Source organism: Bombus huntii, chromosome 7, assembly GCF_024542735.1.
Source record: "Bombus huntii isolate Logan2020A chromosome 7, iyBomHunt1.1, whole genome shotgun sequence".
NCBI lineage: Eukaryota > Metazoa > Arthropoda > Insecta > Hymenoptera > Apidae > Bombus > Bombus huntii.
The window spans coordinates 5,140,329-5,156,999 of NC_066244.1; the positions used below are offsets into that span (position 1 = coordinate 5,140,329).

General features: G+C 30.9%; 2 protein-coding genes and 1 long non-coding RNA gene across 8 annotated transcripts in view; 1 reads left to right on the plus strand and 2 right to left on the minus strand.

Annotated features, from left to right (window-relative positions):
• Nucleotides 1–8,301, plus strand: part of LOC126867489 (putative methyltransferase-like protein 7A) — a 115,787-nt gene extending 107,486 nt beyond the window's left edge. Inside the window, exons 1-3 of one of the 2 annotated variants that reach the window (XM_050621983.1) lie at nt 3,719–4,300; nt 6,034–6,293; nt 7,833–8,301. In XM_050621983.1, the coding sequence (XP_050477940.1) occupies nt 4,024–4,300; nt 6,034–6,293; nt 7,833–8,093 (798 nt within the window). In that variant the 5' untranslated portion in view covers nt 3,719–4,023 and the 3' untranslated portion in view covers nt 8,094–8,301. Of the gene's footprint in view, nt 1–3,718; nt 4,301–6,033; nt 6,294–7,832 lie in introns of those variants that run through there. The other variant, XM_050621982.1, reaches the window with a different exon arrangement.
• LOC126867498 (uncharacterized) lies at nt 4,568–7,838 on the minus strand. The gene is made up of 2 exons (XR_007690320.1): nt 6,371–7,838; nt 4,568–6,338 (listed from the first exon to the last, which is right to left on the minus strand). It is a non-coding gene; the product is annotated as an uncharacterized LOC126867498 (long non-coding RNA).
• Nucleotides 8,302–9,707: 1,406 nt separating the features above from the next.
• Nucleotides 9,708–16,361, minus strand: LOC126867468 (uncharacterized). Of its 5 annotated transcripts, none has more exons than XM_050621937.1 (4): nt 15,943–16,361; nt 15,727–15,848; nt 13,616–13,718; nt 9,708–13,518 (listed from the first exon to the last, which is right to left on the minus strand). In XM_050621937.1, exon 4 carries the CDS (start codon nt 13,417–13,419, stop codon nt 10,987–10,989), a length of 2,433 nt encoding a protein of 810 aa, XP_050477894.1. In that variant the 5' UTR covers nt 13,420–13,518; nt 13,616–13,718; nt 15,727–15,848; nt 15,943–16,361; the 3' UTR covers nt 9,708–10,986. The 5 variants fall into 5 exon arrangements, with proteins under 5 accessions (XP_050477894.1, XP_050477892.1, XP_050477891.1 ...); XM_050621935.1 differs by having other exon boundaries at nt 15,727–15,866; XM_050621934.1 differs by lacking the exons at nt 15,727–15,848; nt 15,943–16,361 and adding an exon at nt 15,544–15,700.
• Between the last annotated feature and the right edge of the window lie 310 nt (nt 16,362–16,671).

Below are 16,671 nucleotides of genomic sequence, written 5' to 3' on the forward strand. Positions count from 1 at the left end.
TTGAATCCCTCCTACGATGAATATATTATACGGGATTTGTTGTAAAAATACTCGAGGTAAAATACTCGAGGTGCTTCTAAAAATTACGATATCGGAATAATTGACGTAAAAGAACGCGTTTTTAGAATTACGTTACATACATATACCCCATTTGCATCATGGCCCTACTTAAGCGTAGGTGCAGTAGGTGACATCCGAATTCTTCGTGGAGTTTATCGAAAATTTACCGTTTAAACCGATTGGTAAACAATGTTATTTCGTGGACATCGCATCTTGTATCCTTTATAATAGAGGAAGAAAGTAAAAATTATTTATTTAAAAAAAAAATGGCGATAGAAGACAGTCGCAGCGCGCGGATTAATCCGCGCTTGGATGCAAATGGGATACCGACGACTAACTAGAAGAGTCGGAACATCGACTAAGATATACTTTAACTACAGGTAACGATGCTTCGTATTCGTATTAATGCAAATTATTAGTTCGTTGATTAATTGTTTGCTACGGTCGCAAGTATGTAAATTCACGTTATAGTTTATAATATTAGGATATGGAATTTTACGAAACGTTGGAAAATAATCTTTCGCTAGTAGAAAGATGTAAATAAGATATGATAAGCAAGTAGCGTTCCATATCCCCTTAACCTACAACTACGGGACAAATATAATTGTCCCGTAGGGGACAAATATAAATTAATAATATAATACAAGCGGAAAGGGGGCGATTCTACGCGAAAAAATAAGTCGAAAATATAGAATAAAAATTGTTCGTTTAAGGCTTTGTTTTCGAGAAAATAGACTTTGAACTTTCGTTCGGTACGCGTGCGGTACGTTATAACGGATCTCACTGTAGATCGTTGTCTCGATGGAAAAATTAAAAAAACAAAAAATTTATATTCTATATCTTCGACTTCAAGTTAGTAACTTGCTAGATAAATGGAAAAGATGACTAGCTTAATTTTTTTTTTTTTTTAATTTTTTCATCGAGACAACGATCTACAGTGAGATCCGTTATAACGAGACAAAACGAGTACCGAGCGAAAATTCAAAGTCGATTTTCTCGAAAACAAAGCCTCAGACGAAAAATGTTTATTCTATATTTTCGACTTCTTTTTTCGCGTAGAATCACCCCCTTTCCGCTTGTACCACTAGTTACCAACCACCCTGTATAATATATAATAGCTTGTTTACGTTTTCGGGGCAAAATTTTCGAACGTAAATCGTAGGTTAAGGGGATATTGTCTTGTATCGTTTAATGATAACATTTCGAGGTATTTTGCATGAAAGTTGTGGACGGGTAGTTTATCAATACTGGCTTTGTTTGCGAGGGGAAAGTCAGGAGAAGCGGAGTGACGCGCGCAAGTGGGTAAAATATAAAACAGCAACGGCAGCATTTAAATATTTTTCACTCTCGAAAGATCAAACAGATAGGTAGGCCGTTCGCTTCGTGCTCACCAATAAGCCGTCCAAGTACTCGAAGAACTGTTCACGTGCTTGTACGTGTCCAACTTAAATTTGCTGACGAGCCTTCGGGCATTCTCGAATGACAAAAAGCGGGATGAAAAGAACGCGGGGACAAAAATACCGAAACTTTCCAGTCGAGTAGACAACGAATTAAATACCGAACTAAAAAAAATTAGTTCGTCGAGTAAAAGGACGTGTACTTTTCTACCTAAATAAGACAAATTTAATGTTTGCGCGTATCGTAGCGTTGCACGAAAAGTGTCGCAACTCAAAAAACGCGATTTTTCAGTTATCGCTACAAAAATATCGCAGTTATCGCTGTGAAAATATCGTTCGACCAATTATATCGAACCAAGATATTTCCAACGTATAAGAGACATCTTACGTGCCTCTTAGTTGCATAGTATACAATTCTATCTCACGGTCCGCCTGCTTTAATTTCGTGTAATCATCTTGACCGTAAGAATACGATCGAATAAATATGATTTTATCGTCGTAGATAAATATGGTGTTATCGATTGCTGTATTTTCTCAAGATCTCCAAAGGATCTGCAAAATACGATTGAAAACGTCCCTGAGATGTCGAATGTATCTTGACCCGATATAGCTGAACTCTTTCGAAGTGAAACGTCGAGGAACAGAGCGAGCCACGACGAGCACGTAGTAAGAGAAAATAAAAACACCGACGAAGAACGAAGAAGGGAAGATGTATGTATGATTTTTTACGGCGATTCTCTGGAATCAACGAGCCATTACGAAAACGGTCGGCCTCCTCTCCGCCCCAGTGCCAACAACAAAACGCCTCTCTGGAGCTGGCGAAATGCTTCTGAATCGAACGAATTTCGAGTTTCGTGCATGTGAAACGCAAAGATATATGTATGGTGCGTGTACGTACGCGTAAGAGCACGAGCAAGAGGCAAACGAATGCACGCACTCGCTCGAGGGACCAAATTGATCGAACCCGTTTTGTTTGTGGTCACTCTTAAAACTCGAGTGACAAAGAATCATGCTCCCCTAGCGCCGATATGTTCGTTTCGAACGTTTTTCTTTTTGCCCGCTGGCTGTTTCCCCTTTGTTAACTTGTACGCTCTTTCTCGCATTTCGAAAACGTGAGACTATTGTTCTCCCTCTTCTTCTACCAGCCGAATCGTGTTCTCTTCCGTAAAATTTTCAGCACACGCGTTCTTTCTCCTCTTCTTCCTCCTCCTCCTCATCCTCCTCCTCCTCCCCTTTTCCTTCTCGCGTCTTCTCTCCGATTTTTCACAGCGAACCGTATGGCGAATATACATATACATTTGTTTATTTATTCCCAAGTTTATCAAAGTGTGGCGAATTTTGTGCGCCTATAATCGAAAACGATAGACCGAAGTCTAAAGTCTACGTTTTTTTCAAAAATATACAACAATGATCTATCGCATATAGGAAAAACTTTATTTGAATCGTTTGAATTTAAAGGCGCGTTGATTATTCTTCTGTTAGAAATCGTGTCTCGGATAGAAAACGTATTACTAGTAATTAGAAAATTTGCGTTAGTTTCTGGCCGATATCGATAGAATTTCGAGCTTACGGAACGATGCGATTCAAACACGGACAACCGATTCATTATCCTCCTCTTGCTTTATTATTTTCGCATCGTTCCAATTTTTACTTTTTTCTCGGATCGTTTCAAAGTCATCGTGTCATAGGTTATTGAACTGCTCTTGATACCGTGTACAACGTCACATTATATTACAAGAGCTTGATAATAACATGCAAAAAGATATCGACGATATTGAAATAACCTTCGTGGCGATCTTTTTTCATCGTGCACATTATGCACATTTCGAAACATGTAGCAGCAATCTATGCGTAACTATAGAATATAAATTAAATTTCTTTTTATTATTATCATTTAATTTGTACTTTAAAATTTGTCCAGCTGAACATTCGGCAAATTTTTCTAGCTTAATTGCCAAACAACATGTGGGTGGCTTACCCTCAGCGGATTACCATCTTCGAGTTTGTCTATTTTGTTTCGTATAAATTACACGTTAACGTTGTAAACGCATCAAAGAACACTAAACAGCGTACCGTGTAGATTTGAGCCAACGAAATAGTACAAATAAAATGGAAAGCAGAGAATATTTTCCTAAAGCTGATATAACAATAATTGTTTGTCATGTATGCGTAGGAATGTTGGTATTATTTAGTGCAAAATCTAATGACCGGTTAACTACGTTCTTTAAAATAGAACTTATTATAATGAAGTAGTACTCATTCAGAAAATATGGCAGTAATACTTATCTTATCGTGTATGATTAGCCAACAATATTCGTTTCAGCGAACACTGGCCGTGTTAAAGTGTACTCGCCTACTAATGTACACTCGCATGTCTTATAAAACATATTCGAAATCAGTGCAAGAGGTTTACATAAGAAGCGCGAAACAAGCAAAGCCGATCATTGAAACTTAGAAAGTGTCGCCGCTCGGTCTTCTTACTTAGTCGGTTGGTTCAATCAGCAAGATACACGTTACGAAAATATTTAAGAAGTTTTCCACGAGTGTAGGCCACAAAGAACAAAAGATGAGCAGTAAGGATTTGTGGATGCGCGACGTGATTACAAGTTATGGATTGTTAATGCTTATTTTTCTTACCATGGTGATTTCGATATTGCGAAAATGGCCAAATTTGAGACAGTACGTTTACAAGGTTCACTTAACCGGATTCGAAGTGGAGTGTGCCGAACTCATGGTACCTTATAAGAAGCATTTATTCAAGTCGTTACAGTACATTGTTTCAAGCGACAAAGTATTACGATCCATGGGTTGCATACGTCTGCTTGAGATTGGCGTTAAAACGGGTGTGCATTCCATGTACGTACATTATTAACGGTTAATATCGTAATGTTCAACTGAAATCCTACTTAAATACGTATTTTGCCTCGTGATTAATTGGTACGCGATAATACACTGAGATTTTTCCGTGATTAACTTTTTATTCCTGTTTACGAAACTGAGCTTAATATTAAAGATATTAATTTATTATTACCGAATGAATTATTGAAATTAAACGACGTCTTTAATCGTGGTACGTTTAAATCTTACCGAAAGTAGAGAAGAGTTACTCCTCGAGCAATTATTTTTTATTTGTACCAGCGGTTTATATCGTAACACATATAGAACTCGTTTCAATTTTTTCTTCCAAAAATGCAAATGGACAGTTGGAAAGTTGTTTGGAATTTTTGTCTTTATACCGCTCGTATTATCCGTGATATTCTGGATACGTATGTAACACAGCTACATTACGATATTTACGACTTAGAATAATTAAATGAATATACACTACGAGCATCGAGCGTCGATATTAAACATCAAGCATTAAGCGTAAAGACTTGAAGATATTGTTCCTCGCAAGTGGGTCAAATTTAAGATAATAAAAGGAAGAACAAAAATATTTAAATAATAAATCGCGTATTAACAGCGTACTACTAATTATAATTTCGTGCGATAAAAGATCGTTGTATGCAGCAGAAATGGTAACGAGTAATAAAATGATAAGGAGTATACGTATTATTTCGACGACTTTGCATCTACGTATCATTGTACCGTTAAATATAAATTATAAATTATAAGAGACAAAGATACTTCGTTATTCGATATAATTCTTATTCTTCCATATACGCGCTGTCTAAGCTTTATTCGTTGTATCGAAAGCGCACTTCTGTTACTTCGCTATAAGCACACGTACAAACAGGGTGGTTGGTAACTGGTGGTACAAGCGGAAAGGGGGTGATTCTACGCGAAAAAAGAAGTCGAAAATATAGAATAAAGATTGTTCGTTCGAGGCTTTGTTTTCGAGAAAATCGACTTTGAATCTTCGCTCGGTACGCGTGATAAAACGAATAAAATGAAATGAATAAAAACACACATAAACTACACTTCTTCGATACACGATATCAACGTAAAGCAGGACAAAATTACAATATACTTGATGTTACGAAGTAACTGTATCTTTTCACAGAGGATAGACAATATCGTCTTATGTTATTTCTATATTAATATATTGAATATTTAATGACATTACAATCGTAGAACTTGTATCCTACAAATGTTTTGATGAGCGTCGATTATGTCACATAGTATAGCTGTAGTCATAAATTACACAAGTATAATTTGCGACAGGAAACTCTTTTATCAGTAACATTGAAATGCAACGGTATTTCCCGCTTTTATTGTTAGACGATACAAAATACCGATACAAAAGTTTCTCTAAAAATCGTGTCTGCCTTAATATTTACTCTCTTTATTCAAATGTCACAATATGTATTTCCGAACGTCCTAGCAAAATGCAAAAGACCATCGGCGATTAACATTCGGCAGCTGATAGGATCACGTTATCGCCTTAGGTTAATTCGTTTCTTGTTGTATAATTCAGTATGCATAGGTATGAACGTAACATGACTCAACTATACCAAAGTTAAAGTTGATTAGATTATTCCTCTAAGGTATTATACACATATCTACGCAATTCTGTTTTATAAAAATAAGCATCAAAGTAACGTGGATATACATGCATTAAGTTTAAATGTTACAGGTGAAAATATACGATTTTACTCGGACAGTACGCACTTGATCGGAGTCGACCGAAATCTAAAACTACCAGAATATTTGATAAACGGGAATCGTTCCTGGCAATTCTCGCATATCATTATCGAACGTCTAATAGTTGGCGATGGTAGCTGTTTGAAAGAGATACCCACTGGATATGTAGATGTAGTTGTGACAACAAGATCGTTATGCTCGGTGAAATCGTTGCAGTCGACGCTTCGAGAGATCCACAGGGTATTAACGCCGGTAAAATAATAATTAATCAACTATACTATATTATACTATACTATACTATATATATATAGTATATATATATACTATACTATATATATATATATGGTACGTACTAAATTTGATTGACATATTAATCGAAGGCTTTCAATGTACGCCATGTCGTAATTTAACTTAAAAGATATTAATATTCCTATGTATTACAATCAATGAGAACCAAGCTAATAATTATTAACAATTAATATGTATATATTATGTATACACACGTGTATACATAGATAAATTCTCGTGGTAAAGTTTAAATAATGCTAATGATATTCGTTTATTTAATATTTTATTTGTTAGTAAGATTAAGAAATTTAAATTTCAGAAATTATACATATATATATATATATATAGTAGCTTGCGATTAGATATGATCAACCATGTACATAATTATAAATAATAGATTACATATTCGCCATCGTACATTTCATTATACTCATCGTGAAAAATCCATGACCTAAACAACCGAAATAACTTGACAGAAGTATGAAAACAAATTTCACAATTTGTCCAGAAGGCTTAGAGATGGTGGTTTCAAATCGGACGGCGTATCTCGTTTTAAACGACTTTAGACGATCGAAGACGAGTATCGAAAACGTGTCTGGATAAAAATACGACACAAATGTAAAAATATCTTGTCGTATAATTTAAAGTGACTCCGACCATCATCTTCGAGCGATTTCTACTTCGTGATAACGCGAAATCGTACAAACCGGATTGCCACTGAATTAAAAAGGCATCGTTTGACCTAAAATCTATAGATCTTGCCTTACCCAATATATTCAGCAAAAGTGCTTGGTTAATAGGCGGAATTAAAAAATATATCGATAATCTTATCGTTTTGAAAGACGGCATTTCTTTTTTCGCAACGACATCCATACGTTATATATTTAATAAATAATCCGAAATGGAAGACAAATGCTTTTATCAAAATTATTATTACATTCTCTTCGTATTAATTTTTCGAACAAAAACCACAAGTACATGTCTGTGCTTTAATAATAATTTGGATTATGGAGGCTTTCGATTTTACAGGAATATAAATATCTTTAACTTGAACTATCTATAAATCTTTGCGCCAATATAACAAAGTTATGTTAGTGGAATAAACAGCGTTGTTATTTAATCTTCAAACTTCTGGTGTAAATAATATAACAAATGCTTGCAAATATTTATATCATAATTTTCGAATTATCCATTAAATATTATAAAGGGTAAATATCGTACTTATGTGAAGAATAAATATTGCATGTTAGCTATTTTATGTATTTTCGCATATTATGTGCATTAAATACATAAAAATCTACTTATTATTTTCCAATCATACTTTTCTTCATCTTTCTATACATATATATATATCTATTACTATAATTCAATTTTGTATACATAGTTAAATACAAAAATGCAATTTAATATTATCAGCAGATATTTTATTCAAATAGATAAATATATACATATATATATATATGTATAAAGATTTTATCTAACTTGTTCTGTTCTTTGTTACAGGGTGGTCAATATTTATTTATAGAACATGTACCTGAGAATGAAGGAACGTTTGTACGATGGTTGCAAAAAGTGTTATCACAAACAAAAATATGGCCATCGCTTTTTGGAGGTTGCCACCTGGATATCGATCCTATTGTGAATATTAAAGATGTTGGTTTCCATCATGTTACATGGGATATATTTACTCTTGACGGTTACGTATCCCACCCTTTTCATTTGATTCTTTCGAGGCAACATATATTAGGCGTAGCGATTCGATAGTTAAGCTTAACAAAACGAAAAAAATTACAAACATTTATATATATAAAAAATACATGCATGCATATATTAACAAACTTATAATGTATGGAAACAAAGGTAGAATTAATTGCTAAAATGAAATTATCATGTGGAAGTACACTGTATTCAAGCAAGTGTACTTACATATTTATAATGTCAATTAATTCACAAATAAAGTGTTATTCATTTACGAAGTATAACTTCTACAATATGTCCTCCACGTATAAATACGTCGTAAAGGTTTCTTCATACAGTAAGTAACTTTGCAATAGTTTAAAATCATGAAGTGAGGTGCTACGTTCTATTTACGAGGGTTATCTCACGCGCTAAGGAATAATTTCCTGTTTCCTAATATGAAACTACTCTCTTCCCATCTCGAATCCCATCCGATTTCGAAATATAAATAACACCGATGTAAGAGTCAATGGAAATTTAAGATCATTTTCCAAGAGAACGCAACCCATTTGCAAGAGATTCCTCGGATTCCTTTGAGACTTTTGTTCTTCGGGACCAATGTCACGCGATACAAAAATTCAAGGTCAACAGCGATTTATCGATATAAGAAACCAAGCAACGTAAATAGGGATAAGCAAGACTGAGGAATCCAATAGGACAATTCCATAGGAATCATCGACACCGCCAAATATGTTGGCGCCAAAAATCCAGGTTAGATATTATTCAGATAGAATACAAATAGAGTTTTATAAAGAACTGCTTCTAAACGTGAAATGCAATTACTAAAAAAATTTAATAACATATAAAAAATGATGTAAATTCGAGCAGACATTGCTATAGAAGAATGGCAACCAATTGGACTCTAAGAGCTGCAGAGGTATTACTCTGATATTTACAATTCTAAAGACATATATATACATAAATGTTGACAAATTGGAGGATCACTAATTCGTATAAGGAAACTAAAATTCTTTCGGAATTTGTTAATCAGGTTCTGAAGCGAAGACAGATTATACGAGTCTGTATTAAACCTGTTTGTACTGAACATCAAGATAACAGTGAAAGTAAAAGATAAAAAGGAAAATTACCGACAACATTCATAGATTTTCGAAGAGCATTCGACTCAGTCGTGAACTCAGTATTATGGAAAAAGTTATTTGACATGGGCTTGAGTTCACGAATGATAAGGCTGATAAAAAAAAATAATATGAAAAAGCAATGATGAGGGTCGAGACAGCGGGTGGAATGAGAATAAAGGAGATGCATGTCTCAGACTCGTGGAGGACTCATTGAGCACGACTCTATATTCCTTACTAGTATACGATATTGATGACTTTTTTATAAAAAGAGGATACCAAAAAGTAATCAAACAAATGGAACTGTTGCTGTTTGAGGACAATCTTTTGCTAACAGAATATATATAAGATAAGCAATGCAAATGAAGACGTAATATGGAAAAGTTGAAAACATTGAAATGTAAACACCTTTGAACTGTATGGAAAAGAAAAGAATTGGAAAGACTTTCTGCAAATTTTGATTATAGGGAACATATGTACAAGAAACAGGATGCTTAGCAAACTATACTCAAACAAATAATAATAATAAAACTATGTAATAGCTTTGGATCTGGAACAGAACATGTATAAAAAAACAGTTTATTGTTATATTTTAATATAAGTTGTTATAAAGTATCATAGGAACGAAACATTGATTAATTGCAAACAATAAATTAATTGAAAATAAGAAATTAATCAAAATATATATACAAGAGCAAAAAATATATAATAGTGCTTTATATGTATGTAAAACATGCAATATAGAGAATCAAACAAATTCTTCATTTAACCCTCCGTCTAACCTATTTTTTAACCTTTGTTATGTATATCATTTGCATACTAAGTCGTTTAAGTTCAGGCAGCTTGTTTTAGTTCTTTATGTTTGAGAAGCCCCGAAAATTCTTAAATACTCCTGCAAGTCTCTGAAATATCATCCAGCAATTTTAAAATAAAGATACTTCAATATTACCTGTTTTTAATTCATTCAGATCGAGTTAATTTCTATATAAGTACGCTACTTATATTAATTTTTATATTTTTACATTTCGTTGCAGCGATAATAAGTTCCTTGTCAATTTTTCTACATTTTTTACACATTTACTTAGATATCTAACCTTTGGAACCTATTACATTTAACCATATTACTACTTTCTATCAAAAACTTGAATCGTTATTTGAGAGTACTGGTTAACGTATTGCCGCAAATGACGACTATGGTCGTCACGAGAAACTGCATTTAGTGTCGCCTACGAAAGAAATGTGCGGCAGAAGGTTAAATATATCAGATATGTACATTATTACTATAAGATAGATGTATAGACATTTTTCTCGTAAACGGAGACAGAACAAGATGAAAGAGAAAAAATACAATAACATATATAAACATTGTAAATATAGAAAATTAATATACGTTGTTGTATCGCTTATAAAACATTGTATAAGTTTTTCTTCTGTCATCCTTTCTTCGTATTTGTCATTTAAGAACAAAATGCGCACTAAAAATAACAAGAATATGCTGTATATAATATCTATTCCATATTAGTTGAATCTTATTCTACGTCACCAGCATTTACTTCTGCACACATAATTTGCTGCAACGAGTTAAATGCATTACATTTTGTTATATATACCAAGGATTTTTTTTTAATATAATAACTAAATTATTTTCTATTAAGTTATTCTTTGTCATCTCAAAATAAATTATTAGGTCAATGGTTCAGGATCAAAAATTTTTGTTTTAAGACATAAAGACTTGCTTTTGTTTCCTGTAACACTCATCTTGGATAATAACTTAAATTTTCAATTTCAGTTCCTGTTTTACATAACTTTTGATTACGATCTTCTTCCACCGATAAATTACATTGTTACAAACACTTCTCATTTTTCACTGGGCTTACATTTTCTTGTTTTTTTTTAAACCTACCATCTTTAATTATAGAATCTGAAAATAACTTATTTGATAAACTAGTTGAATTCATACTTGAAACTGTAAATTTTATTATACTATTCCTTGTTTCTTCTAATTTATCTACTGTACTATTGAATTTTTCATTCAATACTTTATAATATTGTCTTAGTTTTAATTTTTGCATATCTTCTGAACAATGTACAAGTTTCATAAATTCATTATCTTCGTCAGAGGAAAACGAGATATGTGATTTCTTTTTATTCTTATTCATACATTCATTACGTCTTTCAAGAACTACGTCTGATTTGTTCAAAGATGATGCTATATCATTTATATGACGTACATCTTTATTTATATCTGAAGTTTCCGAATTAGTCTCAAAAGAATTATCTTTACTATGTAGCTTTGTAAATTGTCTTTTTCTCGAATCACGCTTATTCTTAAGATTGCTTTTATTGGTACTAAGCTTTAATTGACTTTTATCATTTTCTCTTTCTATTTTATTTTTAGCAAGCGTTTTTGTCATACCTACTTTTTTATTACATATTTCGCTATTTAATTCTTCTCCTTTTTCATGAAATTTTTCTTTTATTTGTGACATATGATTATTACGAGTTTTTACAGAAATAGAATGGGGTTGAGAACTATTTTTTGAAAATATAGATAAATTATCTGTAGAACAGTCGCCGAGTGACATATTATCACACTTACAAAGCAAAACAGTAGTTTGGTCGCTAGCTGTGTCTTCAGTTACTGCAACAGCATGTAACATAGAAGTCATACGCATTAATTTATCAAGTTGTGAAAGGTTATTAATCTTATCACCATTTTGTAATTGGGCGAATTTTGAAAATGAATCACTTCTACCTAATGTACTTTTATTATTGGCACTTTTATATTTTTGAATATCAAAGTTTGACAGTCTTTTTAATAAAACTACTGGATTTAAATTTCTAAAATTGTTCATAGTGTTAATAGATTTTGTATACCTTTGAATTTCGATCTCTGATAATTGTTTTAAACGAACCTTTGAATTTAGGTTTAATGCCACATTACTTAGCCTCTTATATTTTTTAATATCGTGTTCTGACAAACGTGATAAACGAACAACTAAGTGTTTCATATTTGTCATTTTATTTAATCGTCTACGTCGTTGATTACTAAGTCTTGATAATTCAATTGTACTTAAATTGTTAATACTTTTTATTATCTTCTTTGATCTTTTATATTTTGCAATATCATCTTTTGATAATCGTGTTAAACGAACTACTGGATTCAAACTTTGTAATTCTTCTAATTTCTTATGTTCTTTTGTATTTATTTTTTGTAAACGATTTACGGATTTATTAAATTCGGATTGTTTATTTATAAATACATTAGCTGATAGAGATCTATTTACATATTTATCAGTGCCACTTTTTACTAAATGTTGGTCTATCACTGAATTCTTTGTAATGTTGTCATTTATAGTTTTGAATTTTTGTATACTTTTCTCCCATTTACGTTTCTTATGATTAGAAGTACTAAATTGGCTATTATTCATTAGTTTATTATATGTGGAAAAGCAACTCATTCTTCTTTTCTTACTAATTTTACATTTTTTTGGTAACTTACATTCAAAATCTAATGCAGGATGTAAATTTTTATTTGAATTAGATATTGTACTTCTGTTACTACTTTTCATGCTAATAAGATCAACAGGTGAATCTCTACCAGTATATAATTTCTTCCGATGTCCTATTTTTGTGGGACTATCTTCGAACTTAAAGCTTTCTTCTGTCAAGTAAGTTTGGTTGACATGTGGTGATTTTGTATTTGATAAATTTTGTTCAATGTAAGAATTTCTATTAATACTATCATGAAATGTACGTATTAGCTTTTCATGTCTATTAATTGTTCCTGACAGCATATCTGTAGCAACATCTGCACATATATTTCTTTGTGCTTGTGTCGTATATTCCTCCTCATCCTTATCCTTTTGTAATAACACATGATTTGACATTTCACAAATCTTAGGAGAATATTGCTGTTCATCACTACCATTAGTCTCCAATATATTTTCATTACTGTTTCCGTTATTCTCTTCACATATTTTATTTTGTATTATATCGATATCCTGTATCTTTTGAAAACTTCCTATTGAATTATATTTTGCTCCCTCTACAATAGCCATTGTTTCTACTTTATTAGTTGTGTTCATATTTGATAAAATATAAGCAGCAGTATCAACAGAACTACTAGAAGACTTATGATGCGACGAACTTATACATTCTTCGCTTGTCAAAGACAATTCAATATTCAATTGTTTGTCTTTATTTACGTAAAGTTCTTTATAAGGTAGATAACCTGTATTTACCCAATATTGTACCACACTTAATGGTTTACACATAGGCTGCTTTATCGTTTCTACTTTTGTTTTCTCCTCCTCATAGAATTTTTTTCGACATGGTTTTAATGTAAAGATATCTAACTCAGGTTCATCAGATTCCTGAAATAAAATATATTATAATTACTACTATTATTATGAAAAGAAGAAACTCTTTAGTTAATATCTATGTAATAAAAAAAATAGAAATTATACATACTCTTTCTGAATATTTAAGAAATAATTCATTCCAAAATTTTTGTCTCTCTTCTATGACAGCGGGAGATATTTTAAATGTTGAATAATGTTTAAAACCTGTGATTCTGAAATATACATATAATACACACTCAATCAAAATAATTAGAAACAATTAAATACAAAAAAGATATAAATAATATAAATAATATACTGCATAAAAATGTAAAATTTCATATATTGTTTATATGTATATCCTCCTTTTCTTATATTGAATATACTACCTTATAATTATACATGTTTAGCTAATACATATTCAATAATGCTATTAATCGAAATAATAATGACAAATAATATTTATATATCATGCATTAAAATACTAAAACAAATGCAATGTTAACACTTAATTAATTACTATGAAAAGATTGATATGCCTCAAAGATCAAATTAAAAATGTTGGACTAATATATAATTTAAGAAATAAAGTTATTATATGTCTGTTTTATATACCATACTCTTAATTGTATTTAGTAACTTCACTTGTTTTTTAGAATTTAAGCTTTTTCTTCAAAACCATTACAGGGAGATACTTATTTGCTGCTTTTTTAATTAAAAAGGTACGTTAATGTTTCATTACTTGTATAGCTATTAAAGTTAATAACTAAACTTTGAGTAGTATGGCAAATTTATATTTTTACGAACACAACAGAAAAAGATACACTATAAAATACTAAATTATAGTTGCTTAACATTTAACATATTCCATTATCGAAACCATTAAATCAAATATTATTATTAAGAATTTGCCAATACTTTTATCTGGACATAATATTATCGTAAAACAGGCTTTTTTACTTGTATTTATAATAATGTGTGTTTTGTGCTTTGTTTATGTTTGTATTATTATATATAAAAGAGTAAGATATTGCAAATACAGATCCATATACTATAAAGAAATGATGTAAGTTTGTTTACTACTGTATATTTTAACATATTAAAAATATAAAACGAATTAAAAACATACATATTAAAAAATTATAAAATATAACCATAGAATTATTATATTTTACTATTTCTATTGTTATTCTTCCAATTTCTAAATTATATAGATGTTATGATAAGCACAAATAGTTTGAAATAAATTTAAATATAATCAATGAACACTTAATACTATTATACTAAATACAAATTGATGAAACAAAAATTAAAGATTATGGAGGTACTGCTTGCAAAACCTACGCATTAATATCACAATCACTTTTCATATTAATATCTGTCAAAATGTCAAATTATAATATTAACCTATACCAATATTTACTTTACCTTCCAACACCTTTATTATAAGATAATGAAAGCGAATCGTCACTAGAAACCTTTTTACTTATTTTACTTGCCATAGCGCATACCGATAGACTTTTCTTTGAATATCACGAAAATCAGTAAAAAAATATCGGACATCATGACCAGATGTAATAAAACCAAAATATGTATGTAAATATATATAGTCGCTGTATATCTAAGGGTGACATCTATTGCATTAAGGATTCGAATGTGTCCTAATATATATATATATATTAAAATTTATACATATATGTTAAAATATATATATGTCAAAATTTAATACATATCTATATACATAAAAACATTTATACGAAAATGTGCACATATTCAATAACAAATATATACCAAAGTAAGTACTTACGTTATAATTTATATACTTTTTCATTGTTTGTCATAAAAAACGAAATATTAAGTAATTAAGAAGAATTAGATAATTTTGAGATATTTTCAAGTAGGAGTTAAAATAATTTATAAATTTTACTGTTACGTAATGAAATTTTAATAATTGTATTAGATATTTTTGTAATTAGGCGAAACTATAATTTGGTTCATTTATATAAATATATATATATATATAGTTACATGTACATCATGATACACATATATTCTTACATAGATACATATGAAGCACGATATATAGAAAGATCTAGATGCTAGCTAGGGTAAACCGTCTAACCGTAAAAAATCAACATAAAAGATCAGTATTCGCATTCCTTCGAGACAGATAAAGATGAGTAGATTGTATCTGTCTCTATCTGAGCATTCATAGTATATCACGCATGCGTAGAACCATACCTTCTTGTCTTCCATGCTGATTTTTCACAAGTGGTCACGATTCAATATTAGGATGATTTTCCCTAGCGAGTGTCCAAATCTGTTTATACGTACAGTATGTACAGCTACTGATACGTAAATGCCTAAATATGTAAGCATACCTAAAAAATAGAATCGAATTCAGTTGTGGGAGAAAGGTCACTTCCCTCGTTTCATGATAATGAATTTGACCATCACCTGTGCGAATTTGTTTGGTGATGTTTCTGCCGTTATAACATCGATTTGTTGGCTTTGTTGATAGAAACGATCGAAAAACACTCTATTCTTGAACAAGGTAAGTGTATGTAGAGAGCATGTGAATGCTCACCTGTGCCAACCAATCAGATGTCTCCTGTGCGGTCCACTCATTGGACGAAGCATAGATAGAAGTCAATATGGCGTCAAAGTAATATGTAAAATACCCTTAAAATGCTCAATTTTACATAGTCTAAACTTTTGAACCAATGGATTCCGCAGATTCTACACGTCGAAAACCACAAGATTGCGAATAAAAAAATAAAAAATTTTTCGAACCCTAAAGTAAAGTATAACCAGAGAGATTTCTATATTTCCTATATGACAATTATTGTCATAAGACAAGCTGTTATAATTCGTACTCTATTAATTTATTATTTTATATCTTAATTTATCAAATTCATGACTAATATAAGATACAAACCACTTATTTAAGTTGAAAACATATATTCTTTATTACAATATAGATTTTTTTTTACAAATACGTAAATTGAGTTGTATGTTGTTACTTGATGTGATTAAAATAAATTACTTGTAATTCCGCGATAATTTCACAAATTGCATATTAATATATAGTATAACTGTATTAGCATATTAGTAGTTTATAATTTATATTATGTATACAATTTTAATAAAAATATTATAAATGATTTAATTAATAAAAACATGTTG

What these genes read in the sequence shown, in the direction of transcription:
- LOC126867468 (XM_050621933.1), bottom strand. Translation starts at nt 14,987, where the DNA reads ATGGCAAGTAAAATAAGTAAAAAGGTTTCTAGTGACGATTCGCTTTCA. An exon ending in TATAATAAAGGTGTTGGAAG is followed by an intron (nt 13,719 to 14,913) that starts GTAAAGTAAATA and finishes TGTATATTTCAG; the next exon opens with AATCACAGGTTTTAAACATT. An exon ending in TTCTTAAATATTCAGAAAGA is followed by an intron (nt 13,519 to 13,615) that starts GTATGTATAATT and finishes ATTTTATTTCAG; the next exon opens with GAATCTGATGAACCTGAGTT.